The sequence below is a fragment of the Gymnodraco acuticeps genome, unplaced genomic scaffold (assembly GCF_902827175.1).
Source record: "Gymnodraco acuticeps unplaced genomic scaffold, fGymAcu1.1, whole genome shotgun sequence".
Lineage (NCBI taxonomy): Eukaryota > Metazoa > Chordata > Actinopteri > Perciformes > Bathydraconidae > Gymnodraco > Gymnodraco acuticeps.
The window spans coordinates 246,391-273,857 of NW_022989867.1; the positions used below are offsets into that span (position 1 = coordinate 246,391).

Sequence of the window (27,467 nt, forward strand, 5' to 3'; positions counted from 1 at the left end):
GCCGGTCAGCTAACCAATCAGAGCAGACTGGGCTCTGGTTTCAGACAGAGGGTGAAAAGAGGTGCTGCAGCACAGGCAGTATGAGAAAAATAAAGAGCTTTTTGAACATTTAAAGCATGGAGACATGTCACAGTAGAGACACTAAATACTAATATGAAGCTGGAAATGAACAGAATAGGGCCCCTTTAATGTGGAAAGGGTGTAGGGACCAGATTGGAAGTGTACTTTTAAGCTTTTGTCTGTTATCCTTGTTTGAAACGTCCACCCACTAAGTCTACCTGCTGGTACAAATATACAGTGCATCTGGAAAATATTCATACCCCTTCACTTGTTCCACATTTTGTTATGTTAAAGCCTTATTTCAAAATGGATTAAATTCATTTATTTTCTCAACATTCTACACACAATACCCCATAATGACAACGTTTTAAAAGAATATTTGCAAATTAATTAAAGGTCCTGTGTCATGCTTTTCTGGTTATTACCCGTCCCCTTGTGTGTTATGTAGCTTTTTCTGTATGTAAACGGTCTGCAGAGTCACAAACCCTCAAAGTACACCCTGTAGCGAGTAAAACTCTTAACACAGAAAAGACCTATCTATGCTGCCCCAGAACGCCTCGTTGGACATTTCTCTTTTTCCATTGTTTTCTTCCTGGGTTCTGTGACGTGTGAATACCCAGGTCCAAATGGACCAATCCGCGGAGCTCTTCACACACACACTCAGCCTTATCTTTTCTCAACCTCGCTACTTCGCAGAGTTTCGCTGGCACACACCTTATCTTTTCTCAGCCTCGGCTCCATGGTCGGCTCGCACACGTGTGTGTGCTCAGGCTGAGTTCCGTGGTGTCTCGCTGTCTCGCAGACCCCATGCAGCAACCAGGAAACGACACCAGTAATCCACCTCACACTGTCCGCTCCTCGAGCCCCACTGGGCGGAGCAGCGAGCCCCGCAACGTCCCGCCAACACGGCACCCAGACCCCACGCAGCATTCTCATCTGTTTGTCATTACTGGTGTCATTTTCTGGTTGCTAACAAATGCCATTGTAACACATAATCACAGATCAGAGCACAGTGGGCTCATAGGGAGAGGGGAGGGAGAGGGGGGGGCAGGAGCTCCAACAAGGTGTGTAGGACAGACACATACTATACAGAGATGCTGTATGAGAAACCAATGTGATTTTGGAACATTGAACAATGTAAATCTATTCTAGTAGACCTCAACAATGGAATTATGATCAGTAGAAATGGCCATGTCATGGGACCTTTAAAAACAAAACACTCATATCACATGTACATAAGTATTCACACCCTTTACTCAATACTTTGTTGAAGCACATTTGGCAGCACTTACAGCCTCAAGTCTTCTTGAGTATGATGCTACACGCTTGGCACACCTATCTTTGGGCAGTTTCTCCCATTCTTCTTTGCAGATCGTCTCAAGCTCCATCAGGTTGGATGGGGAGCGTCGGTGCACAGCCATTTTCAGATCTCTCCAGAGATATTCAATCCGGATCAAGTCTGGGCTCTGGCTGGGCCACTCAAGGACATTCACAGACTTGTCCTGAAGCCACTCCTTTGTGATCTTGGCTGTGTGCTTAGGGTCGTTGTCCTGTTGAAAGGTGAACCTTTGCCCCAGTCTGAGGGCCAGAGCGCTCTGGAGCAGGTTTTCATCAATGATCTCCCTGTATGCATTGATCTTTCATCCCCTCGCTGCATTGATCTTTCCCTTTTGATCCTGACTAGTCTCCCAGTTCCTGCTGCTGAAAAACATCCCCATAGCATGAAGCTGCCACCACCATGCTTCACTGTAGGGATGGTGTTGGCCAGGTGATGAGCGGTGCCTGGGTTCCTCCAGACATGATGCTTGGTATTCAGGCCAAATGTGGTTTCATCAGACCAGACAATTTGGTTTCTCATGGTCTGAGAGTCCTCTAGGTGCTCCATGGGGGCTTTCATGTGCCTTTTGCTGAGGAGTGGCTTCCTTCTGGCCTCTCTACCATAAAGGCCTGATTGGTGGAGTGCTGCACAGATGGTTGTCCTTCTGGAAGGTTCTCCCATCTCCACAGAGGAACACTGGAGCTCTGTCAGTGACCATCGGGTTCTTGGTCACCTCTCTGACTAAGGTCCTTCTCCCCGATGCTCAGTTTGGTTTGGGCGGCCAGCTTTAGGAAGAGTCCTGGTGGTTTCAAACATCTTCCATTTGCAAATTATGGAGACCAATGTGCTCGTTGGGACCTTCAATGCTGCAGACATTTTTCTGTACCCTTCCCCAGATCCTGTCTCTGAGGTCTACAGTCAATTCCTTGGACCTCATAACTTGGTTTGTGCTCTGATATGCACTGTCAACGGTGGGACCTCATATAGACAGGTGTGTTCCTTTCCACGTCATGTCCAATCTATTGAATTTACCACAGGTGTAGTCCAGTCAAGTTATAAAAACATCTCAAGGATGATCAGTGGAAACGGGATGCGCCTGAGCTCAGTTTTCAGTGTCAAAGCAAATGGTGTGAATACTTATGTACATGTGATATTTCATTTAATTATTTTTAACACGTTTGCAAAAAAATATTTAAAAACGTTTTCACTTTGTCATTATGGGGTATTGTGTGTGGAATGTTGAGAACAAAAATGAATTTAATCAATTTTGAAATAAGGCTATAACATAACATTTGAAAAAAGTTATGGTATGAATACTTTCCGGATGCACTGTATACCTGAAGCTGTGCTGTTGTGCGTTTTTTTAAATGTTCCAATATTTGACCATTACTTGCACACAATGCTATGTATTCCAATATTTTATTATTAAATGGTTACATATTTCCATCCTTGCGTTTCCCCCAGACTGGACCAGAGTGCCGTGTCCTCAGAGCCATCTGTGAACGGGCCGGCGTGAGGGGGAGCCGAACGCCGGCCAGTGTCCAGCCTGTTCTGCCATGCAGGGCCCCCCCCCCCCTCCTGCCAGCGGTCGGCCACTGCTCAGAGCTGCACCAATCACACGCCCCCACCAGGACCAGCAATACTCCCATTGGCTCAACACTGACGAGACAGAAGACAGGTGTACAGACACACGATGAACTGAAAAGCAAAACGAGAGACATACTCAAAAGGATACAGAATACATTTTTTTCTGCATTTGTTTATATACTATTGTTCTTATGAGGTGATGTGCGACTGATATCTTGCCACTCAAAAATGAAATAGTAATGTTGCTATAGTTAAAGAAATGATTGTATGAATAAAAATATTTTATAAAAAGAAAAATGTATACAGAAACATAAGATGAATTGCCACAGAAACAGGACTAGCTGGTTGGTGTCTCACCCACTCACCCAGCTGTTGTTACTGCGCGTTTCTGTTATCCTGCTAACTGAATACAACAGTTGCTATATTTAAATTCCCACGCACCATTGGTCTGTGTCTCTGAGCAGAGCTGCTCTTCCAATTGAAACACATTTTTAGAAACAGTTTTATTTTGCTGCAGGTATGATTTGTAAATGTTTTTCTCTTGTATTCTTCTCCATTGAGTAAGATTTGTCACGCTTTTTGGTATAATTATTTTTCATTTATTATAGGAGTAAGATAATGGTTGTTTTGTTACCAAGGAGCCATGCCAACACACCTCTCCCCTTCTACAGGCTGCATTCGTGCTAACCGGGTTCCTACCTCGCAGCTACAAGACTAAACGTCGTCACCACGGCAGAAACACAGCTGGAAATCTATTCTTGTTTTCCTAGAACCTCTTTTTTTTTTTAAATCTTTTTTTCTAGACTAGTGGTTCTCAACTGAGAGCTTTGATTTGAGGTAGCTACAGCTTTTAACAGAACTTGGAAGGTGAGGGAAACTTGGCTGTTAAAGGCTTACTTGGCACAAATAAAATAATTTAGCAAATGAAGAAATGACCCGCCTCCTGGAGCTGCTGTAGGTGTAACTCAGTCACTTTAGGATGTTATTAAGAAAACTAAGTTACAATCATACATTTGCTGATATTGTCTATTGATCAAGCTCCAACCAGAGGTGTTTATTCTTAATCTGTGTTCAGACTGACAGCAGCACTGTTAGAAAACGCAGCAGCTACCTCTACAAGCTGCTGTTGAAAATATGATGTTAACCAATCAAATCAGTGTGCACAGTCCTGGTGAAGAAATTAAAGTGAATGGGGAAATTGTTTAAATGCTAGTTGTTGATTGCGGAAGGATAGGATGATAAATTGATCACAATATGATGTGCATTCTTTTATGAGCCTTTACTCGTTACTTTGTCAGCAGTAACTAAAGCAATACCTCCATCAGACCTTGTTTTTGTCTGAGGTATAACCTAGGAAGTTTGACTATTAATGCTATTGTCAGTCTGAATGCATCCTCCACTTTTTTTTCTTTGAATGAACCCCTTTTTTTTTTTTTAAACTCTGCCTTCATGAGGCGGTGGATTTATGAATTTCAAACAAACATAAAAACCAGCCGTGTTAGAGTCCGGACATATTGTAGTTGCTCTGTGTGTTTATGGCCTTTTAGCTAAGGGTTGGTCTTAACCAATCCTCCAGAAATATGTGTAGCTTGTCAGCCGCCAGATGCTTAACTTTATTTTCTTAACATGATAAATAGAGGACCAACTTTTGTGATGGGCCAATTTTTTGTCTACTGATTAAATATTGAACATCTGGATTGGCAGTGCTGATGCTGAATATCCGTCCTCATGGCACTGAGCCTTAAACAGAGCATTGCATCTACCTGCAGCTGCCATTGAAATGGTGTCTTTGCTGCTAGAAAACACACTCCTCTGCAGCCTTCCTCCTTCCCATGGAACCACTTTGATTCCCCTCACCAAATGTTTTTTCTTCATCTTGGCAACAAATGATTCACTATTTCATGATGATGGTACAACCCACTTTTTTGTCAGATTATTAATTAAATGTCATCTTAATTTCTGAAGTTCAGTGGTCTTTCCAGATGGTTTCTTGGGCTTGATTGTCATGACTGAAGTTTATTAGGCCAGTTTCACAATCTTTCTTTAGAGATATGTTGTTAGTACTAAATACAGCACTCTAACTGTCTAATCAAGATATCTGTAATATTGGAGATATTCTGGTCTATCAAATTCTTTAAGCCTGGATGGAATCTGCATTTACATTTAATGTGAAACACGGCATTAGATAGTAATTGAGTGAAAGTGTTGCGTTATTTCTGTGAGGCTTTCCTGCATTGATACTAGCCAGAAATGAACCAGATATTAGGCTTTGGATGTGATGGTGGCCGCAGATCAAGATGTCAATTTCTTTCAGTCATGGAAAACCTGGACAAGGTCAGTATAATGCTTTTTTTCTTTTCATTTGGCCAATAGCTGTGGAGCCTCGACAAAACTTGGAGCTATTTAATTTAAGCAATAATTTCCAAAAAAATGATTGTAAGATTTGTCAGATAAATGATGTCCTTTAAAATTTGTCACGTTAAATCAGTAAGTAAAAAACTATATATATATTAAATATACAAGCTACTAATGCTTATTGTTTTTTATTATCCTTATCTAACAGAATCTTGTCAGTCTGTTGATTTCCTGGACATTTGTTCATGTCATCAACTTCACATTTAGGAGTATTGCAGAGTACCCACTACACTTTAAAAAAAAAAAGAAATATGTAAGTACCTTAACATTTACCTACTAGTCTTAATTTCCACTTACAAGCAAACAAAAAGTTTGATACAAGTATATGCTCAAGTGTCGTCTATGTATATATACTTCAATCTAGAACTATGCCTACTTAATTTTTTTAATGTTTTATACATCATGGGTATTATTCTACATTCAAAGCCAGAAATGTAGTTATGCGTCAGATTCTCAATAAACCCTAAATATATTCCACATGTGTAAAAGCCCACATTATTGATATTCAACTTTTCATTGACCTTCATATGGAACCTATTCCAACTATCACTAATACAAATATTTAAAAAAAACACATTGATATTAAATCCTTATTTCAATTGAAACCTTCCTATTTGAAAGTTATTATTGTTATTGCATTGTGAGTAAGTTAAACGTAAGTGACTATTGTAAGATGGATTTGGTCAATAATTATCCTTTATGTCGTCGTGCACTATGCACCTTATACAGTATCTTAAATACACTTGTAGTTGCATATTACTGTGCCAAATCTTCCGGGGTTTAGTCTGTCAGGCAGCCTACTTGCCATAAACTGCTTACCGAATATTCCTCATTAAGGGTATACTATAACTAACAACTAGTAACTGTCCAACACCTGCAACGTTTTATATACAATCTAATGACCACTGCTTACATTTTGCCCAGGTTAGTGTTTAACATCCGGAAGCGCTGTTACCTGACAGATCCAACTTGGGGGAAGGACATTTTTAGGATGCTATTGCATGATGACGTCAAACAAGTTGTGTTGACGGCTAGCCTGATGCTAACCCGATGCTAGCTAGCCTACTTACGTCAACACAGTCTGGGCAAATCCCCTTACCGACTCTTATGGTTTTACAAGTCATGTGGACATTTGTATTCATGCAGTGTCGACTATCGGTGTGAGACATGCAGGATAAGTATACGGAGATAGACCTTCTTCAGCAAATACTCGGTTTGAATTTAGTGCCGAGGAAGAATGGCACATACCGAGGAAACGACACATCTCTCAACGACTTCTCAGGTGGGCTAATGTTTGGTAGCTTGTTAGCTCTACTCACTGTGTATCAGTGCGAATATGCTGTATAGTGGCGTCTAGTGAATTATTTTAAACGAAAATGGGGGTTAAATTGTGCTTAATTCCGTTTAAATGAATTGTTTTTATAGATGAAGTAAAGTTGTTTCACGCTGGTGTACGTGTTAGCTTAAAGCCTCTTACACACCAAACTGACACCAAAGAATACGTCCCGACGGAACGTCGCCTCACGTCTCCTGCGTGTTGGCCATGTTTCGCACTGGAACACACCGCAAAGACTTCAGCCAACGGCCAAGTTGCACGTAGGAACTGCGCATGCGTGAGTGGCAATAACTCTCCTTACCAGCAGGCGGCGGTAGTGTGTAAGAGGCAACAACCGGAAGACAGACTGCATGATACACCGAGAGAAGAAGAACAGACTGCGTGATATAAACATGGATGTATAATAAGAACTGGATACAGCGTGGGAGGCGGGGCCTCATTCATTCCTATGAGAGTTGCTCAATGGCTCATGATGACAAAATGGCCCAACTTTTGAGAGAGCGAAACGTCACCGATTACCCAGCATGCCTGAGAAGTACCCGTATGTGCACTCATAGAGCATGCGCAACTTTCACACGCCGCCCAAAAGGCTTGTTCACATTAAGCACGTGAATTTGCGTACACGTAACAGCACTGCCGTTCATGACAGCATGGTACTGGATTTATATTAACGAGGCGGCAGTTAGCAGCTAGCGGCTAGCTAGTAAATTATGCTAAGTTGCACATCAATCGTTATGTACTTTTTAGGGATGCACGATAATTATCGGCCCGATAATTATCGGTCCGATATTAGGAATTATGACGTCATCCCGATAAACCCGATACCAGTATTAATAGCCCCGATAATATACAATATATTTTGGTGGATTGGGATGAGGGGCGCTTGTTTTTCACTCGGCTCCTCCCGTTTTGCCAGTACTGTGGTATTAGTGGTTTAGGAAGAGGGGAGTTCTTCACAAATCCAGCGCTCCCTAACTCATGCCTGGCTGTGGCGTAAATGGTGTGCGGCCGTGAAGCCAGGACAGTAAACAAACATGTCGTCGGTGGTATGGGCGTTGGAGCTATGTGCAACTCAAGGCATATGCTCGAACCGGAGCTGCCTGGATGCTGCAATCATGTTGCGCACTATCCGTGCTGAGTGTGCTGACTTTTCGTACAATGTCCCACTGTCTGGCTTCCTGCATAAAGTCAAGTGCTCGGCGCAGTTGTGGCGAATGTTTTCATTTAAGCAGCTCCTTATATCCGTTAGCGCAGCTAGCTAGCACCAGATGCTAACAACAACAATGCACGTAAGGTCTCTCTCTCGCTCGCTCGGGCCACACATACACACACCCTCCCGGTCCTCCAGATGGCCAGTCGGTGCCTGCCGGTGAGCGTGGAAGTGTGGTCTGCCACAAGCGGGCGGCAGGAGCGGGGCTGTCAGCATCAGCTTGTCGATGGTATTTTAAACTCGATGCGCTCTGAAACTACGGGGCGGCCAAGGGAAAAAAATACACATGCGTTAATCGCGTTAAAATAATTAGTGGCGTAAAAATGTTTTTATTATCGGTTATCGGTATCGGTCTTGAGAAGCAGGAAGTTATCGGTTTCAAAAAAACAATATCGTGCATCCCTAGTACTTTTATATTACGCTGACATCAGGATCTAGTGATATCCAAGCAACAGAGCTTCATTTAGCATGATACTTGTGTGGGTTGTACATGAAACCACTTGGTAATATATAACAATTTATATGTTGAAGCCTGTTATGATCAATTGTGAGTTAAAACTTTATCTAAAAAGTAAAGCTGATGATGGATTACTGTGGTGGAGTTAAAATAACAATAGCCTATTTCTTTTTGAAATGTGATGGAGTAAAAGGATAATAACTGTGATTATTCATGTTAAGTAGCCCACAAGTAACTAAAACAATTGCAAGTGCAATAAGAAGCTACAGGAACGTTAATCTATGTCGGTAATATTAACTTTATTTAATACAACATTTACGGTACAAGATTTACATCATACAGCCCATGTAGTATAATATTTTACAAATGATGAATTACAGCAAACATGTGCAATATATCCATTATTACAGCTCCGTGGGCTGGCAGTAAGGCGATATGGTCCGTTGTTATTGTGCATCCATGGGTAAAGAGAAACATGAACGTGCCGGGCGGCGCGGTCCCGTGGGTTAGATGCGCGTTCATAATGCCGAGGGAAATAACTCAGAATAACGTTATTAGCACATTTTTACAACTTGAGGACCGAATGTTTTTAATAAGGGCTATACAAACGTTCATACTGGGTAGTTTATTTAGTTTAAAACAAATTATCCAACGAGTTACAGACCACTCTTTCCCAATGTAAGTCAATGGGAAAAAGTGTTTCCGGGCCCAGCAACCTAAAGGAAGTGTAGTACCGCCGTTTGACCAGCATGAATATTCTCATCAGACTCCGGCGCACTTCCTGGGGGCTTGGATATAAACATGGATGTATAATAAGAACTGGATACAGCGTGGGAGGCGGGGCCTCATTCATTCCTATGAGAGTTACTCATTAGCGCATGATGATAAAATGGCCCAACTTTTGAGAGAGTGAAACGTCACAGATTGCCCGGCATGCCTGAGAAGTACCCGTATGTGCACTCATAGAGCATGCGCAACTTTAACCAAAATGCTCACATCAAGCACGTCAATTTGCGTACACGTAACAGCACCGTGCGTTCATGACAGCATGGTAATGATTTGTTATTATGATGGATTTGATATTAACGAGGCGGCAGTTAGCAGCTAGCGGCTAGCTAGTAATTATGCTAATGTTCTCATCAATCGTTATGTACTGATATTACGCTGTAACAGGATCTAGTGATATCCAACAGAGCTTCATTTAGCATGAAAGAATTATTGCACTGTCAGTCGATTAAAATAGTTAATCGCGATTAATCGCAAATTAATCGCACATTTTTGATCTGTTCTAAATGTACCTTAGAGGAATATTTTTCAAGTTTTTAATACTCTTATCAACATATGAGTGGACAAATATGCTTTATGCCAATGTTTATTATCATTTGAACAATGACAAATATCAAATATTCTCATGAATATTAAACACAACAACCTCTGAACATTACAAATATTCGCCTCAATTCAACCTGGAACCTCTCTCATACAATAATACAATACAGTGACGCGCGTGCGTGCTGGATCGTTGGAGCTATGTGCAACTCAAGGCTATGCTCGAACGGGAGCTGCCTGGACGCTGCAATCATGTTGCGCGCACTATCCGTGCTGAGTGTGCTGACTTTTCGTACAATGTCCCACTGTCTGGCTGCCTGCATAAAGTCAAGTGCTCGGCGCAGTTGTGGCGAAATGTTTTCATTGAAACAGCTCCTTGTATCCGTTAGCGCAGCTAGCTAGCACCAGATGCTAACAACAACAATGCACGTAAGGTCTCTCTCTCGCTCGCTCGGGCCACACATACACACAACCTCCCGGTCCTCCCAATAGCCAGTCGGTGCCTGCCGGTGAGCGTGGATGTGTGGTCTGCCACAAGCGGGCGGCAGGAGCGGGGCTGTCAGCATCAGCGGGGCTGTCAGCATCAGCTTGTAGATGGTATTTTAAACTCGATGCGCTCTGAAACTACGGGGCGGCCGAGGAAAAAAAAAATATATGCGTTAATCGCGTTAAAATAATTAGTGGCGTTAATTTTTTTTTGCGTTTTTGTATTGTTATTTTTTTTTGGGAGTGATGCCTAAGTTGATTACATATTATCAAATTGAATAATTCAATGTATATATATACGACTATGTCATAGCTAAATGTGTTAGGTGACGTCTAAAGGTGTGTTTTGCTCCGCTCACCGGTCCCTCACAGCGGGCAGTGCTGATCTCTCTCTCTCGTGTCCGGTTATACTTCACTCGCGTTTATGTCCAAATCCATCAGATCTAGCTAGTTCTAGCTAATGATATGGCTGCTGCCCCTCCCTACACGCAGATCACGCAGACTCAAACCTCATCTTAGGCCCAAATGTGGTGCAAATGAGCTCCGCAGCCGTTGCGAGGTTCCGGCGCTAACAGTTTATGAGCGTGCTCCCCCGCCCCCTGTCAACACTCGCGACACATGAGTGGCCAGCCTAAACAACAATAAGCGCTGCTTGGCAACCGTGTTTGGCGGCAAAGTGCATAGACATTTTGACAGGAGAGATTTAGTTTTGCCAGTATTCAACATATTTTACCAGTCATAGTCCGGTAATTATTTACACTCTAAGAAGAGTCCTACACAACAGACATGGCGTCAAAAAGGAGTAATGTGTGGAAATATTTCGACCAGGTTAGTGAGTGCGGTGTAGAGGTCAAACTATGCCAAATTAAACTTATTTATACATGCTATACCTTGCTATACCCGTAACCTCCGTTCCAGCTGAGAGGGTCTTCTCTACAGCTGGCCTGATTGTGAATCGCCTCCACACATGAAAGCTGTAGGCCCATAGCTGTCAAACTGTGATCACCAATTCAATACATTTGACAAATTCGACTTGGTTTTTACACTTATTTGAACATGTATGTATTTTTTAAAAATTCTGAAAAAAGTATGGATTTTTACCCAATTTCTTTTTTATAGGATATGTACATTTCGGTTAACCGTTTTATGGGGGGGTCGAATATTCGAATATACATTTGCTTTCAAATTCCCATCCCTAATATATATATATATATAGTGCAATAAGCTTTTCCTGGGGGCTTGGATATAAACCAACAACAAATAGAGTGTGCGTTCCATTTTCACTCTAAGCTCATGGGGCTTTCCCCAGTTAAATGCAATCTGAGATTTGCCTTCTTAATAGTTTGTTTGGGTCCCTCACTTCCATTTCGCTTCTCATGCACTGATTCGCTAAGCTGAACAGCCAATCAGAGTGATTTCTAGTGATGGCGAGATGAAGCCTTAAGAAGCTTTGAAGCTTTCCAGCCAATTGGTTCGCAAAAGGGTTCATCTCATGAGGCTTCATCATGGGCTTCATTTGAACACAAACCCCCTGTTGGTCAAAGTGTGTAAAACAGGCAGATTGGACATCTCAACAGTGTGCTCTATCTCATACCGAGTTCCCAATGAGTAAAGCCTTAGAATAACTCTAAACAACGAACATAAAATCATATTTTCATGTTAACAATATTGTATTTATTCCAGTTGAATGATTGTGATTGAAAAGCCTAAGGAGGCTGGTAAACATTGCAAAGAGGGATTTGTATTCCTTAATAATATTCATAAACTTAACCATGTTGTAGCCTGAGAAAGGCTAAACCATATCAAAGAATACATTTATTAACTACATTATCTCATTTAGCTGTAGCTTTTATAAACAACAAAAAAGACGTATTGTTCAGTCGTTGAACCGGGGACCCTGCGGTCATGAGTCAACTGCTTTCCAGCTGAGCCACAGCACACACACTGAGTCTCCCTGAAAACACTGCAAGATATGTATTCCTGTATTTATTTATTCATGTTTTTATTCCTACATGTATTTATGCTTGTATCTATTTATACTTATGACATGTTCCGACCTCTATAAGTGAGGGTCTGAGCTCTCTTGATTCCATCGTGTCACCAGGCCCGGGTACAGGAGGGGTAATATGGTTCTTGTTATACATCCATGGGTAATATGAGCGTTGTGGTTCAACGGTTCAACCGATCTGAATCGCTTCCTGAAGCAGTCACGTGGTGTCGACAGGCAGCGAGGCTTCGTTTGTCATCGATGACGTCACTGGCCCAAAACGATACAAGCCTCGATACATGCTTCACAAAAAGCTTCGGGGATTACTCGACACACGCTCCGAAGCCTCGGCGCAATACGTAACATCACTAGTGATTTCTTTGGCCGACAGTCGGCGGCGGAAGGTGACGACGGTGCAGTACACACCAATCTGAGTAGGGCGACACAACGCTTATTGACGGCCCGACATCTATAGAGAGTAGGGCTGCTCAATTAATCGTATTTTAATCGCAATTACGATTTTGGCTTGCAACCATTATGAAAACAACATAATCGAAATAAAACGATTATTTCTTTTTTTTAATTGGTTTTTCAATTGAATTATACTTAAAGTTCAGGGTAATCACTGTTAAAAACATACTACACATTTATTTATTTTAAATAAATTGATGTTTTCAAAGTAAATGGATAATCGTTTTTAATAATCGTGATGTCAATTATTGACCCAAATAATTGAATATTGATTCCTGCCATAATCGAGCAGCCCTAATAGAGAGGCGGAAAAAGTATGTATTGAAGTCAATGGCGAGAGAAAGAATATCTTTCGATCCCGTTTGAATTGTGCCACGAATTACACATATGATGTTTGTCAATTTAAAAGATAATTTTGCAAGTCAAAAAAATAAAAATGTGTCGTAAAACTGTAAAATAACACTTTTTTGTGTGAAACCGCTCATCTCCCGTCTCGCACCACACACCAAGACGGCTGTCACGTTAGCCAGGGCTCGACATTAAGGACTGCCCGATGGCCCGGGGCCATCTAGTATTTAGCTCGGGCAATGAAGCCTCACCTGCTGGTTGCCCGATCGGGCAATCTATTATGCCAGTATCATGCAGCTCGCGGATCCACGGATCGCGGATCGACAGTAATGCCCCGGCCACACGAGGACGAAAACGGTCGTTTGCGTTACTGTTTAGTGTCATATAGACCATTAGGCCACACGAGGACGACCGAATACGGCACTAAACGACTGCGTAAACGATAACGGGTCCCAAGGTGGATAGAACGGCATACGCAACGCTCTGGGGGGTCCAACGGCTCCGTGTGTACGCCCTATACGATCATTTTCTGATAATGATGAGGCAATAGCCCCGCCTCTCCCCACCTCTGCTGCTCACCCCCGCGTCAAAGTAAACTGCACACTGAATTCAGATTATTTATCTTTCTCTCGATATGGACCTAAACGCGAGTGAAGTCTAATCTGACAGGACGGAGACACGCAGCTCTGCTCACCTGCAGCTCCTCCCGCTGTGATGCGGCGGTGAACGGAGTAAAACACACATTTCAAGTCAGATCATCACCCTTAGCTATTTTAATTACCTCTCAAACTACCTAAACTAGATATAAATATGTTTATTTTTACTGTCGGCCGGGTCACTCATTACTGGATCAGCTGCTGCATGAAACAGACACTGGCGCTGTCCGAAGAGAGGGAGGAAAAAGAGAGGCTCCGTGTATTTTATTATTATATTATATAGAGTCGTTATTCATTTGTTTTAAAGCTCAATAAATAACAAAGAAGACCTTTGACCGGCACTTCTATAATTTTGTCGGAAGATTTAAACTTTAATACACGTTGACTGGCGAAAAACTCTGCCCGGTTCCCTCGGCCCCCACCGCGGAGAATAAACAGAAGGGCAACCATGACAACCATGTTTCTTCGCTGCTTTTGTGGAGGAAGTTATAGCGCCACGTACAGGCTCCTGCATATGTACTGCAGCTTATCCAGCGGTTGGAGCTAAACGGAGCTGTCTCGTGTGGACAGACACTATCCGGATGACTATTGCGTGTGGACGGAAGCTTTTTTGTGATTGCGTTTGCGTTAATCCTATGCGTTTAGCCGTTTTCGTCCTCGTGTGGCCGGGGCATAAAACTAAACATATCTATAACTAGTTTAGGTAGTTTGAGAGGTAATTAAAATAGCTACGTGTGATATTCTAACCTGAAGTGTGTGTTTTGTCCGCTCACCGCTGCATGTGATCATGCAGAGCTGCATGTCGACTCGTCAGCAGCAGCTGATCTCTCTCTCCTGTCATTTTAGACTTCAATCGCGTTTATGTCCATATCGATCAGATCCAGCTAGTTCTAGCTAATGATAAGACTACCTGCTTATTAAAAGACACCTAAACAATAAGTGTCGCTATGCAACTGGGTGAGGCCACAAAGTATAGCGCAGCATTATGCATTTGTTTACATGCCCACCGGAACCCCGAGACATTACCAACGGATCATCGCACAATCAACCCATACAGGACATCTCTTTCTCCATATTACGTGTTAGACATTAGAATTGACTATTCTTGTCTGTCACATACTCTTCTTGTCTGTCACATAAGTGGCGCAACTGAAGCGGTATTGGGCTAAAGGGAAATTATTTTGACCGAAGAGATTTAGATTTGCCGGCTAACGGGAACTCTGACGTCGCCAGTTTGTGTGCTTCGCAGATGCGCTCGGCTTCTCTCGACTGCTGCTCGGGTCTGCTCGGTCAGCTTCCGGATGAGGAGGCATTCGTTCGACCAATTTACAGTAGATAACATTACAAACATTTTTAACAGGTGCCATAATAGTGTAAATAATGTTTGTTTTGGCAGTTATAACTGAATGTAATGTTTTCTACTTTTTTACATCTGGGAAGGCATTTGCCTTCATCAGATGGAAAGTGTCTTGACCAACAACTTAAGTGTTTCTTATAGCTATGCAGGGCATGCAAGCGAGCAAACACAAACAAGAACAAACAAACAAGTGAAATGAAGAATAAAATTGTACAATATAATATGGTGGTGTTAATCTTATAATTCAGTCTAGAGAATGCACCAGACAGCATCTAAGACCTGCAAAAATCTAAATTTTCTAGGGGGAGGCCCCCCAAAACCTTCGTGCGTCATTTCGTCCGCGCGCATTTTTCAGGGCAATCTCTATTGGGCTCAGAGCCATCTGTAAATTAGCTTAGATGGCCCACAGGGCCATCTAAGCTAATTTGTGTCATGCACTGTTAGCACATTTCACTTCTTTCTTTCAGAATGAGGCGAAAAGTATTAAAGATCCCATGTCATGGCCATTTCTACTGATCATAATTCCATTGTTGAGGTATACTAAAATAGATTTATACTGTGCAATTTTCCAAACTCACATTGGTTTCTCATACAGCATCTCTGTAAAGTATGTGTATTCACTCGCTGTCCCAAACGGCTTGTTGGAGCTCCTGCCCCCCCAGCTGCTGCAAGGAGCAGACAGGCTTCCGTGTCGGCGATACACAGAGAACAAGCTAAACTCATCCTGAGCACACACAAACACTCACAGCCGAAGTAAAAACAATAAGTGTGGCTTGATATTGAGTAAGAAAAAGGTTTATAACGCTGTGAGCATGGGTCTGCGGTAGGGCTGTCCCGAATACCATTTTTCGGGCTCCGGATATTTGGTAGTAATCAGCAGCGAATATTCGGCCTGCGCGGGGGGTGGTGCGTAGTAATCAGCAGCGAACCGCTTCAACACGTGTATTTCGGTGTATTCACGGCATTCATTTTGTTATTCTACAGTATTGTTGTTTTATAGTTATTTGTTAATGTAACCCAATTTGTGTTTTTTGAAATTCAAAAGGATATCGCATTGTGTTTGTTACTTTCGTTGCAGTTGTATTATGTCTTAAGTGTAATTTGGCTTGGCCTCCTATTTATGGACATGCTTTTATTTTGAAGGAGAGTTAGCGCTGTTGACAGGATGTTGTTGTTGCTATGGAAACAACGTGACGGAGATTAACGGAGAAAAGTAATATCTACATATAAAGACGGAGAAAGTAAACGATAACGTTTATGGATAAGTGTTAGCACCCCCCGAAGAGGCACAAGCTCTTACGTTGATATTGCAGATTTCAATAAATTCAATTTGAGAAAAAAAACGGGTAAAAAACAAACAAAATGAATATCCGAATAACGAAATTGAAACCCGAATAGTACTCCAACGAACGAATATTCGGATATTCGGGTACCCATTTAAACACTCGTGGTAGATACCTTGTTTGTTTTAAACATCATAAATACACAAACAACAATGAATACTTACAGGTTTTGTACCCGAATCTCCCGCTGGTCCAAACAAAGTAGGAACAGCATCGTTCTTCAGTGCCCTATGCTGTACACAGCGTTTCTGCCAGGGGGGGGCGTCTTGCCGTCATTTGACGCCCTTATTCAGCTCGGAACGCCCTGAACTCGAGCCGAGGGCGTCCAAAAATATTAATAATTCGAGAGAAGATCGAGAGTTTTTATCACTTGAAATGACGAAAAGGAAAAAGGACAAGGACATCCCTCTGTTAGAGGGGCAAAGGAATCTGGTGGGATTATTTTCAGAGTATTGAAGATCGTTTCCCCGACATCGGCGGTGCCTGCTACAGGACAACACGGAACGTGCGCGATTTGGACGCGATGAGCGGTGCTAGTGGAGCACCGCTCATCGCGAAATGTTAGTTTCGGTTCTGCTTGTCGATTCCTAAGGAAATGCATCTCGCCGCTTTCTGTACAGTTAGACGGGGGCGGGCGGGAAGTGTAGCACAGTGGCAGGGTTGGGAAGAAGAAGATTCCAGTGGCCCCAATTTTTGTCCATTCTGGACAAGTGAAAAATGTATTCGGACAAGTAAATTGCCAAACTCACTTGTCCATGGACAAGTACTCTCTAAAAACGTTTCTCACACACAAATATATGTATAGAAATATATACAATTTAAAGTATGAGAGCACTCTCATAATAACGTAACACAATCAGAGACTGGATATATCCCCCCCCCCCCCCCCCCCCCTCTCTGTGGTCGCTGAAATGGGGAATTGAAATTACGGTCCAAAAGTTGTATTTACAAGTATTAAAAGTAAGCAGAGGACACCAAACCAAGTGAGACCCGTCTGTCCGCCGCATCTACGCACTGTACAACACGCACACCTACACACTGTACCACACACACCTACAGCTCCTAAAGCATAATCAGGCTACAGCCGTTGTGTATTTTATTATGTGAAGCACTAAATGGTCTTAGAAAAATATCGACTCTTTGTTTGTAGTTATCTACTAAACTACAGCATACAAATACAGAGAGTAATGTAGGCCTGTTATACTGAGTGATATATATTTTACACACTGCTCTGCTTTCTGCACGGACCTCACAGCTGTTCTCACTGTAAACATCGCGTCGCGATGAAAGCAGTTACTAAAATAATATCCAGGGGATGCATGCAGAGCTGTCATTGGCTGAGATAAGTCCGGCCGTGCGTCAAGCCTCCACCGTTCCCGGAAACGCATCCGCGGAGGAGCCGTGGAGGATACATCAGTGTATCCTCGATCATAGCTCCTTCAGAGAGCCTCCTCGATGCTCGATCCTCGGTCCTCGAAGTGCATTTAGAGAAATGAGATGTCCTTCAACATGGCGCGCTGAAATTCATTTCCGGGTCTATACCGGAGGACCGAGGAGTCGAGGAGGGGACATTTAAGAATTGAGAAGTCTCTCAAGAAGCATGTACGCACTGCGCATGCGTGAGTGGCAATAACTCTCCTTACCAGCAGGCGGCGGTAGTGTGTATTCGTCATTCAAAAGAGGCAACCGGAAGACAGACTGCGTGATATAGAGTGGCGAAGTCCCTCCCCTTCCGGTGGACCTCCATGGGACCTTATTTAGAAAAAATTATGTATTGAAGTCAATGGAGAGAGAAAGATTATCTTTCGATCCCGTTTGAATTGTGCCACGAATTACACATATGATGTTTGTCAATCTAAAAGGTAATTTTGCAAGTAAAAAAAAAAAAATGTGTCGTAAAACTGTGAAGTAACACATTTGTTTGTGTTAAACGCTCAATGAACTACATATCTACATATCTAACACACATCACCAAGATGGCCGTCACTACTGTCTTGTCAACAAAACGATTGACTACCCTCACTATCACCACAATGAACCACGTCCAGAAGAATGTCATGCAAAGCTGCCTGCCTGCCTGCCTTTGATTCTCTCTGAACTGCCTGGTATTTTTAATGTTTAATGTCAACCATTTGTGCAGATAGCATGAAGTAGAAAAGATCGGCGATCGCCGATGCTAGCGTTAGCATTTCTCCCCCGGGCTTAAATTGTGTATTATAGAATGATCACACCGGTGACAGTACTCTTCAAAGGGTTCACGAAATACTACTACTCTTACTGTTTAACATTTTGGGTTACTTAATGTTACTTCATATTAAGGCTAATAAAAATGACAAGGCTGTAATGCTAACTAACGTGCTAGCTACTAGCTAGGTAGCTGACTTGATCCAGCCACTCCTGGTCCTTTCATCAGACAGGAAGCGAAAGACCCATTGCTGGACGAACAAGCAAGACCCATTGCTGGTATGATAACAACCTGGTACTAAGCACACAGGCATCTTGTTAAAGTTATCTTATCTTAGCCAGCGCCATATAGATAGATTCTATCTATATGGCGCTGATCTTAGCTATCTCTTAGTGGAGGAAAACAATTGTGACATCACTTACGCGACTCTGGGATTTGTAGTCTTTCTAGTTGCGTATTTTTCATAGTCTTATATTTCAACAGTTTTATACTAAATTATTTTTTAAGATTGACAAACATCATATGTGTAATTCATGGCACAATTCAAACGGGATCGAAAGATAAGTTTTCTCTCTCCATTGACTTCAATACATTATTTTTCCGAAATAAGGTCCCATGGACCGGAAGTAGATGGGCGTGACTTTGCCACTCTATATACAAACTTCAGCTCTCTGAAGCAGAAAGAAACTATTTAAGCATTGTGGTTGGCAACCTTAAAGTACTGCTGCTACCACATTCCATGCATCAGTAATTATAATCCAAGATTATATTAATATACAACATTATAACACTGACAGGCAAATTATGTATCATCATTTACATCTGTATCTTCTGACTTTTATTGTAGTATAGCTAATTTTATCCTCATTCTAATGTTGTGTTATCTAATGGCTGTAGTATGAAGGTACGAAATAAAGTTTTGTATTTTGCAATATCGGTAAAAAGTGGTTTATTATCAAATGTAGAACTGTACAATGTAAACAATCGACTAAAATACAATAAGATAAAAATAGTAAATAATACAATAAAAAAAATAATCAACCACATTGTCCAGGGTCCTGTCTGTTAAATACTTGAAGAAGCTATGGTCCACCTCATGCAGGAAGTGTGGCAGCAAATTACGTGGCAACTGAGTTGGTCTTCGGTTTCTTCATTCCAGATCGCCATGATGTAAAATAAATTCTTGCGTCCAGGTGAGATGAAAAGGAAAAATAATAGCCATCTGTGTGTGCCTAATCGTTTGTTTGCGTACCTCACTTCCTTTTCGCTTCTCATGCAGTGATTCGCTAAGCTGAATAGCCAATCAGTGATTTATTTTGCCGACAGCCTCCGCTGCCGATTCAACATGGTGAATCGGCCGCGGAGGGTGTCGGCACGGCCGAAAAGAGACGACGGTGCGGGACACACCAATCGTAGGACGACAGGATGCTCATCGACGGCCAGACATCTATCAACGGCCGAAATCGGCTTGGTGTGTCAGGGCCTTAACCCCCGCAGTCAACATGTTGAAGTGTCGGTGGGCAAGATACTTGACCCTAAATGGCTCCTGAAGGCATATCTACGGTATAGAAGTGTATGTAATCCATTTTGGATTCAAGTGTCAGCTAAACTACAGGTTATCTAAAAAATAAAATGATCATGCATTCATGATGTATATTGACTGAATGCACAGCTACTGTGTTTGTATATTTTGTAATGTCTGTAATGTGATAAAAAAACATATTAAGACCTATTTAGGGCTCAAATGCCAGCGTCTAGATTCTCCGAACATAGATCATTGTTCTCAATAACTTTAGGAACAGCAATCTTCCAAAGCATGTTCCTCTATGGCAGGGGTGGGGAACCTTTTTCCTCTCAAGGGCCATTTCAATGTTTTCAACATCCTCCGAGGGCCGTACAAATGATTGACCTCTGCTTAAAAATACTAAAATCACAGCCCATTCATTTGGCCTTTCTTTCATGCTGTGCAAAGAAAAAGCAACCTCTTAATCCAGATATCTTACATGCATGCACGTGCACAGTTGTGGCATGACCACCAAAACAGAAAGATATGGACACAAGATGTGTGCAAATGTATTTAGTTTCCTATCCATGTGAACATGAAGATGTTTGCACTTTGAGAGCAACATTAGGAGATCTATGGATACATCTCTCAACACTCATATGAAACAGAACTGTAAGCAGATTTATTTTGCTTTATGGATATTTTACAAATCACTCCCCTTTCAAACTGTATTCTTGTTTATTAATAACAACTTTTTGTTACCGTCATATAGTATTTTATACCTGTTTACTTTATTCTCTTGTTTTTGTATAACTATAATGATCATATAAAGATGTGCCTTTACCTCACTGGTTGGAGAAAAAGCTTCTTATATTCGTTAGCGTAGCTAGCTAACCAGATGCTAATAACAACAAAGTTATTGACTGTATGATCAGTATGACAGATGAACAGATCGCCACTGGGCTTACAACTAAAGACACAGCCACGCAAAAACTGCGGCATGTGTCCGGCTCCTTACGGTACGTCCACACAGCAGCTTTTCAAAAATCTTGAAAATCTTGGAGCTGGGCGTGTCTGAAAGCTTGGGGATTTCGCGACCAACAACCAATCACATGAATCTCCCGCCCCCGACATACAAAGCAAAAAACCCCGGTTCTTCTCCACTATTTCTTTTTTTTTAACATTTTTAACATTTATGAGATGAATGTTTATGGTGCTATTTTATGCTACATTCCATGCTGGCTAATGATACTGTCTATGCTTGCTAGCAACGAAGTAAACTAGCAACGAAGTAAACTGGATATAAAATCCCCAAACAAGCGAAAACCTACCAGTTTCACCCACTGCCTCTGCCACCTCCCTCCATGCCTGGTTCCTCCGGTTTGTATCCCGGTAAGTAAATAGGGACTGGTCATAAAGAACCGGGTGATTTGCTACCGCAATAACTAACTTCTCCTCCATTTTTGTGGAATATAGAAATGAACTGCGGGTCTGGTTCTCCCAGCTTGCACGCGGTTTGATTGGCTAGCGCTTGAACTGTCAGATTTGCATAAACGGATCTGATTGGCTGTCGCTTCCAGCTCAGCCTCAAAAGTTGAACATTGTTCAACTTTGGAATCCTGAACATCCTGGAAATCTTCGCCTCGCCCCCCCACAATGCAGTTCGGCGACAAGCGAGGGAAAGTGACGTCATCCCCATTCAAAGTCAATGCGCGGAGACGCGCTGGAAGCGGTGGACAAATCGCCAAAAGCTGCTGTGTGTACGGGCCGTTATGGGTACTGCAATTTTTGGAAGTGCAGGAGCGACGTTCTGTTGCTCTCCGTCAGAACTGCACCCCTGTCAGACGAGACATATACCACATGATGACACGTTAGGCTTGTGTTGTGTTCAAGGACCCTGACCTTGGCCAGGAAAAACAGGCACTCGCTTGTTTAATTTTTTTGCGGTCTAGATTTCTTTAATTTTTTTCTTTTTTGCGTGTGTTTATAAATTACCTCGAGGGCCGTACCAAATTGTCTCGCGGGCCGTATACGGCCCGGGGGCCGCAGGTTCCCCACCCCTGCTCTATGGGGTGATGGTGATGGTGCTGGAGAGGGCTGTCCCTTCTTATCAGTGTCCAGTAGGGTTAACATCTGGTGCCTGAAGGCCAGAGTATATGAGTCATATATTTTCCATACTTATCAAACCATACACTGGGCCCTCATCTGCTGATTACAAGCTCTAGACTTATTTATATTCCTTTCAATTGCCAGAGGAGATAAAAGGTGTAGAGACAGGGAGCTGGCATCACATTAATGAATAATTGATTGTGTGTGTGTGTGTGTGTGTGTGTGTGTGTGTGTGTGTGTGTGTGTGTGTGTGTGTGTGGTGTGTGTGTGTGTGTGTGTGTGTGTGTGTGTGTGTGTGTGTGTGTGTATGTGTGTAGAGATGTGGTACGGAGTGTTCCTGTGGGCCGCGGTCTCCTCCCTGGTGTTCCACCTGCCTGCCGCCCTGCTGGCCCTCGCCACGCTGCGGCAGCACAAGATGGCGCGCTTCATGCCCATCGCCATCCTCCTCATGGGCATCGTGGGGCCCGTCTGTGGGGGAGTCCTCACCAGTAAGTCTTCTGCTGCTTACATATGTGTATGTCAGGTACTTGTGAGTGATTGTGCAGTAGTTCCCTCCTTGAAAAATTATCTTGACAAGTACAAGTTTTCACTCCCATATTTGAATGTAATGCTTCACCTGTAGAGGACAGCAGATTTGTCCTCATGTAGTTTTTATTATTCACATTTCCTGTTGTCTCTCCAATAGAGTGGCGAAGTCACGCCCATCTACTTCCGGTCCATGGGACCTTATTTCGGAAAAATTATGTATTGAAGTCAATGGGGGGAGAGAACTTATCTTTCGATCCCGTTTGAATTGTGCCATGAATTACACATATGATGTTTGTCAATCTTAAAAAATAATTTCCATGTCAAAAAAGTCAGTTTGTCGTAAAACTGTTTAAATATAAGACTGTGAAAAATACGCAACTAGAAAGACTACAAATCCCAGAGTCGCGTAAGTGATGTCATAATAGTTTTCCTCCGCTAAATATAAGTGATAGCTAAGATAAGATAACTTTAACAAGATGCCTGTGTGCTTAGTACCAGGTTGTTCATCCAGCAATGGTTCTTTCGCTTCCTGTCTGATGAAAGGACCAGGAGTGGCTGGATCAAGTTAGCTACCTAGCTAGTAGCAAGCACGTTAGTTAGCATTACAGCCTTAGCCTTGTCATTTGTATTAGCCTTAACATGAAGTAACATTAAGTAACCCTAAATGTTAAACAGTAAGAGTAGGAGTCATATTTCGTGAACCCTTTGAAGAGTACTGTCACCGGTGTGATCATTCTATAATACACCATTTAAGCCCGGGGGAGACATGCTAACGCTAACGCTACATTAGCATCGGCGATCTGTTCTACTTCATGCTATCTGCACAAATGGTTGACATTAAACATTAAAAAGATCAGGCAGTTCAGAGAGAATCAAAGGAAGGAAGGCAGACGGGCAGCTTTGCATGACATTCCTCTGGACGTGCGGTGATAGTGAGGGTAGTCAATCCCTCGTTTAGCAAGACAGTAGTGACGGCCATCTTGGTGACGTGTGTTGTTCTGCGAGACCAGAGTTGTAGTTCATTCAGTGTTTCACACAAACAAATGTGTTACTTCACAGTTTTACGACACATTTGATTTTTTTTAACTTGCAAAATTATCTTTTAAATTGACAAACATCATATATGTAATTCGTGGCACAATTCAAACGGGATCGAAAGATAATCTTTCTCTCGCCATTGACTTCAATACATAATTTTTCAGAAATAAGGTCCCATGGAGGTCGCCTCTCTATATCTGCCTGCAATGCTCACAGAATACTGAGAGAAACACCATATTGATTATATTGTCTTGTTTCTACAGAACAGAAAAGCATAAATCCTTCAGATATGTTTTCCTTCTTGTATTGACATTTGAAAAACTGCAACTGCTTTGCTCACTCGTATAGTGTATATCGTATCATATGTTTCTGACTGTTTGCACTAGGAATTTCCAAAACAGACAAAACACAAATGTAGTAAAAGCGATGCTCATGCAGAAAGTGAGAACACAGTCAAACTTGTGTGGGAGGGGGGGATTACAGTGTTCATTAATGTCATGCACATGGCCTTGCATGACTACATGGTTTTTGCACCAAAACATAAATATACTTTTATTGTAGTTTTTATACATTCATCCTGCCTCCTGATGGATTCTCGTTATTAGACTCCATTACTCCTCCGTAGGGTCAAAATTGAGGCCCTATAGTGTCATTTTTATTACATACTGGAATGGTCGAGATGATGTAAGTCCAGAAATGACCTTTTAGTAACCCATAAAAAAAGTGATCTCCCCTTTTCCAGGTTTTCCAGGGAGAAGGCAGCTTCTTACCGGCTTTTAAGGTTCATTTATTTGGTGAACGGTTGACCTTTGTAACTTTCATGTTTATAAGAATTAAATCAAGTTAGGTCCATGTTTAAGATCTCAGAGAGTGCAGATCTGTAACACTCAAAGGCTCAGGTCGGCAAATCATAGAAAATCAATTGTTTTGCAGTTATTTTGTACCAATAATGAGCCTATGAACAGGCCCACTATATTATAATATAATTGTGATTTTTGTAACTTGCAAACTGTTAGTAGAGCAATTATTTAATTCTATTCATTACTCAATTAAACTTCCTGTTTATACAAAACATTTTGTGGCATAACATCATTGCTCTCTAATTCGACCCAAACAATGAATCTCAACAATATTGTGATTTTTCTTTTTTCTTCAAAGGTGCGGCCATAGCAGGAGTGTACAAGGCGGCGGGGAAGAGGATGATCTCATTGGAAGCGCTTGTTTTCGGTGTGGGACAGTCCTTCTGTGTCCTCATCATCTCCTTCTTCAGGGTGCTCGCCACCCTTTAGCAGAGCCCGATGCTGACAACAGTGTCACATGGTACAGGACTAGATACACATGTGACCCGGGACATGATGTCACTTCCTGGATGGACCAAGAGCTGTAAAGGTGTGTGTTCTGCAGGGCCGAACACACACCACACAGCTTTTCTCTGGACTAAACTGAGGATGCACACCCAGGGTTAGCTGCACATACAGTCATGGTCATTCCTGCAGGATGTGAAGGCAGCAGGACCCTCTCTCTGTCAGCAGCAGGAGGACCCTGTCTCTTCTCAGGGGCCGTGTGTGTGTCTCATGACTTTGACTCCATGCACCGCCTGCACAGAGACACTAACAGACAGACTGATGATATGCAAGATTCTGGCTTTTCCCCCTTCGAGGCCTTCATTTCTAACTTCCAAAGTGGTGTTTCTCTTCAGGGCTGTCTTTCTTTGACTCTCTCTCGCTGCTCCCTTTGTTCTTCCTCAAATTGATTTGAATGAATCCACTGCCTGTTAGTAATTCCAATGAGTGAGGAGCGCCCACGACATGTTCCCTTCAGCTCATTTATTTTAAGTGAAGAGGTTTTTATAGATGATTTCTATTTTTATTGATGTCAAGAGAATGTCTTCAGTTTGTTTGTGTGGAGATATAGAAGGCTAAACATGTCCAAAACTGAGAAAGAGCTTTTCTTTCCTCCTTTTGATGTTTTACATGTGGTTCATTTGGTAAAACACTGAACTTATATTTTAAATGATTTCCAGGTCTTTGTAGCTTTTCAATGTCTATGACCAAATATGCTTTGCTCGTTTTCTTTCTTCTGCAAAACCGAGCTGTACTCGTCTGTCGATCAACGGGCTCATCAAATTCCCACAGTCTAATTCTTGATCATCTTGGTTAGGTTAGATCTTGATGATCAAGTCTTCAGTGACTGCTTTTCGTTGCTGTTGGTAACTGACGGTGCTTTTAAATGAACTCATTCTGACCGTTGAACTTAATATGTAATACTTTTCATTTGAAAAAAATAGCTTGCAAGAGATACTGTTTTTTTAGTTTGAGCTACTCTTGAATACTGATTTAGACGAGCTGCTGACACCACGAGCACAAATGCTATTATTTGTTGTCTGATAGACATTTTTCTCACATTAATTTACATTGCGTTTGTTTTAACATCTATTTTTTTTGTATCTTTGTCTTGATGAAAATGTCCTTCTCTCAACACTGTTTTGCTCTTGATGACACAAACATAAACCACCCCTTTATTTTTGGTTCCATGGAGTTTTATGAAAAGTCTTCTCTTGACCATAAACAGCTACATGATCCTGCTAGAGCAGTGGTTCTCAACTGGTCAGGCCTCGGGACCCACTTTTTTCCTTCGTCAATAAATCGCGACCCACAATTTAGAAATTTCACTCAAATCTATCTATCAGCGGTATGCTTTTAAAGAAAGTTTAATCTGATGATGGTCATTAAGTTTCTAGAATCAAAGTTGAACTCTATAACATAAAAAGGCACACTTGACTTGTATTCAATAAAAAGGCAGACTTGGAGCCAATCAAAATCCTGCAAATTCACCACACGTGAAAAACGTGACATGCTGAAAACCCAACCCCAGCAGGGGGGTCTGGGGGGAGTATAAATACTAACATATAAATACGCATTCTGGTACACTCTGAGAAGAAAATAAATGAATATATTACTACCCGAAATATTTAATAATATTTTATGCCATTTTTTTATTTTTACATTGTTCTGACAGCTTCGCAGAGAGAAGAGCAAAGAGGAGATAGTCGGTGTGAATTACTTTAAATTGTGGGTAAGGGTAGATAGCTCCCATTGTTCTGTGACCTGTCAATCATCAAACCGGGGGTCATATTTCATTATGTGTTCATTTTTATCTGAATATTATGTACCCATGGATGCATAAAGAATAGTTCTACCGCAAAGTCATTCTCCGTGGGGACTTCCGACAACAACACCATGCCGTTATCTTGATTCTGATTGGCCAGAAGACTCAAAAAAACATCAGCAAAGATGTTTTATTGAGAAGATGATCACTACGTGACAGAAGTTTTCAAAACAGTTTATGTTCTCCGGCATTTCCAGTCCAACGCCTACTGCATGCGCAGCGTTAGAAAATCTGGCTTTCTAAATTGAAGTTTGAATTTCTTTTTCACTCGCACATCTGCGAAATGGGTCCGCGACCCACCAGTTGAGAACCACTGTGCTAGAAGACAAACAAATAAATAATTGAGCTCCCAGAAATTCCCACGCAGTTTCACCCAGTTAAGAATCTAGGCTTGACTAAGAATAGACCCGATAGAAGACGTGTGACTAACATCCAGGGGCCAGTTTAAAAAGAAACTGAATTCACAACTAAAACTGAAGAAGAAATACACATCCCCATTGTTTTTCATCAGATTTATGAAGAGTTATGTTGTATAATTCTAAGCCACGGTGAAGTGGGCTCCACAAGCTTAATTT

At 42.0% G+C, this 27,467-nt stretch overlaps 2 protein-coding genes across 13 annotated transcripts in view; both read left to right on the forward strand.

The window, feature by feature from the left end:
- Positions 1-4,929, forward strand: part of ppp6r3 (protein phosphatase 6, regulatory subunit 3) — a 34,036-nt gene extending 29,107 nt beyond the window's left edge. For all 12 annotated transcript variants that reach the window (XR_004566910.1, XR_004566911.1, XR_004566913.1 and 9 more), the window contains one exon: positions 2,843-4,929. Coding sequence is in view for 8 of the 12 variants with exons in the window: in XM_034196159.1 (XP_034052050.1) it covers positions 2,843-2,894 (52 nt within the window). In the remaining 4 variants the exon portion in view is untranslated. The remainder of the gene's footprint in view (positions 1-2,842) is intronic.
- Positions 4,930-6,359: 1,430 nt separating this feature from the next.
- Positions 6,360-26,252, forward strand: tmem170a (transmembrane protein 170A). The gene is made up of 3 exons (XM_034196244.1): positions 6,360-6,662; positions 22,476-22,646; positions 24,883-26,252. Exons 1-3 carry the CDS (start codon positions 6,548-6,550, stop codon positions 25,011-25,013), a joined length of 417 nt encoding a protein of 138 aa, XP_034052135.1. The 5' UTR covers positions 6,360-6,547; the 3' UTR covers positions 25,014-26,252.
- Positions 26,253-27,467: the final 1,215 nt, after the last annotated feature.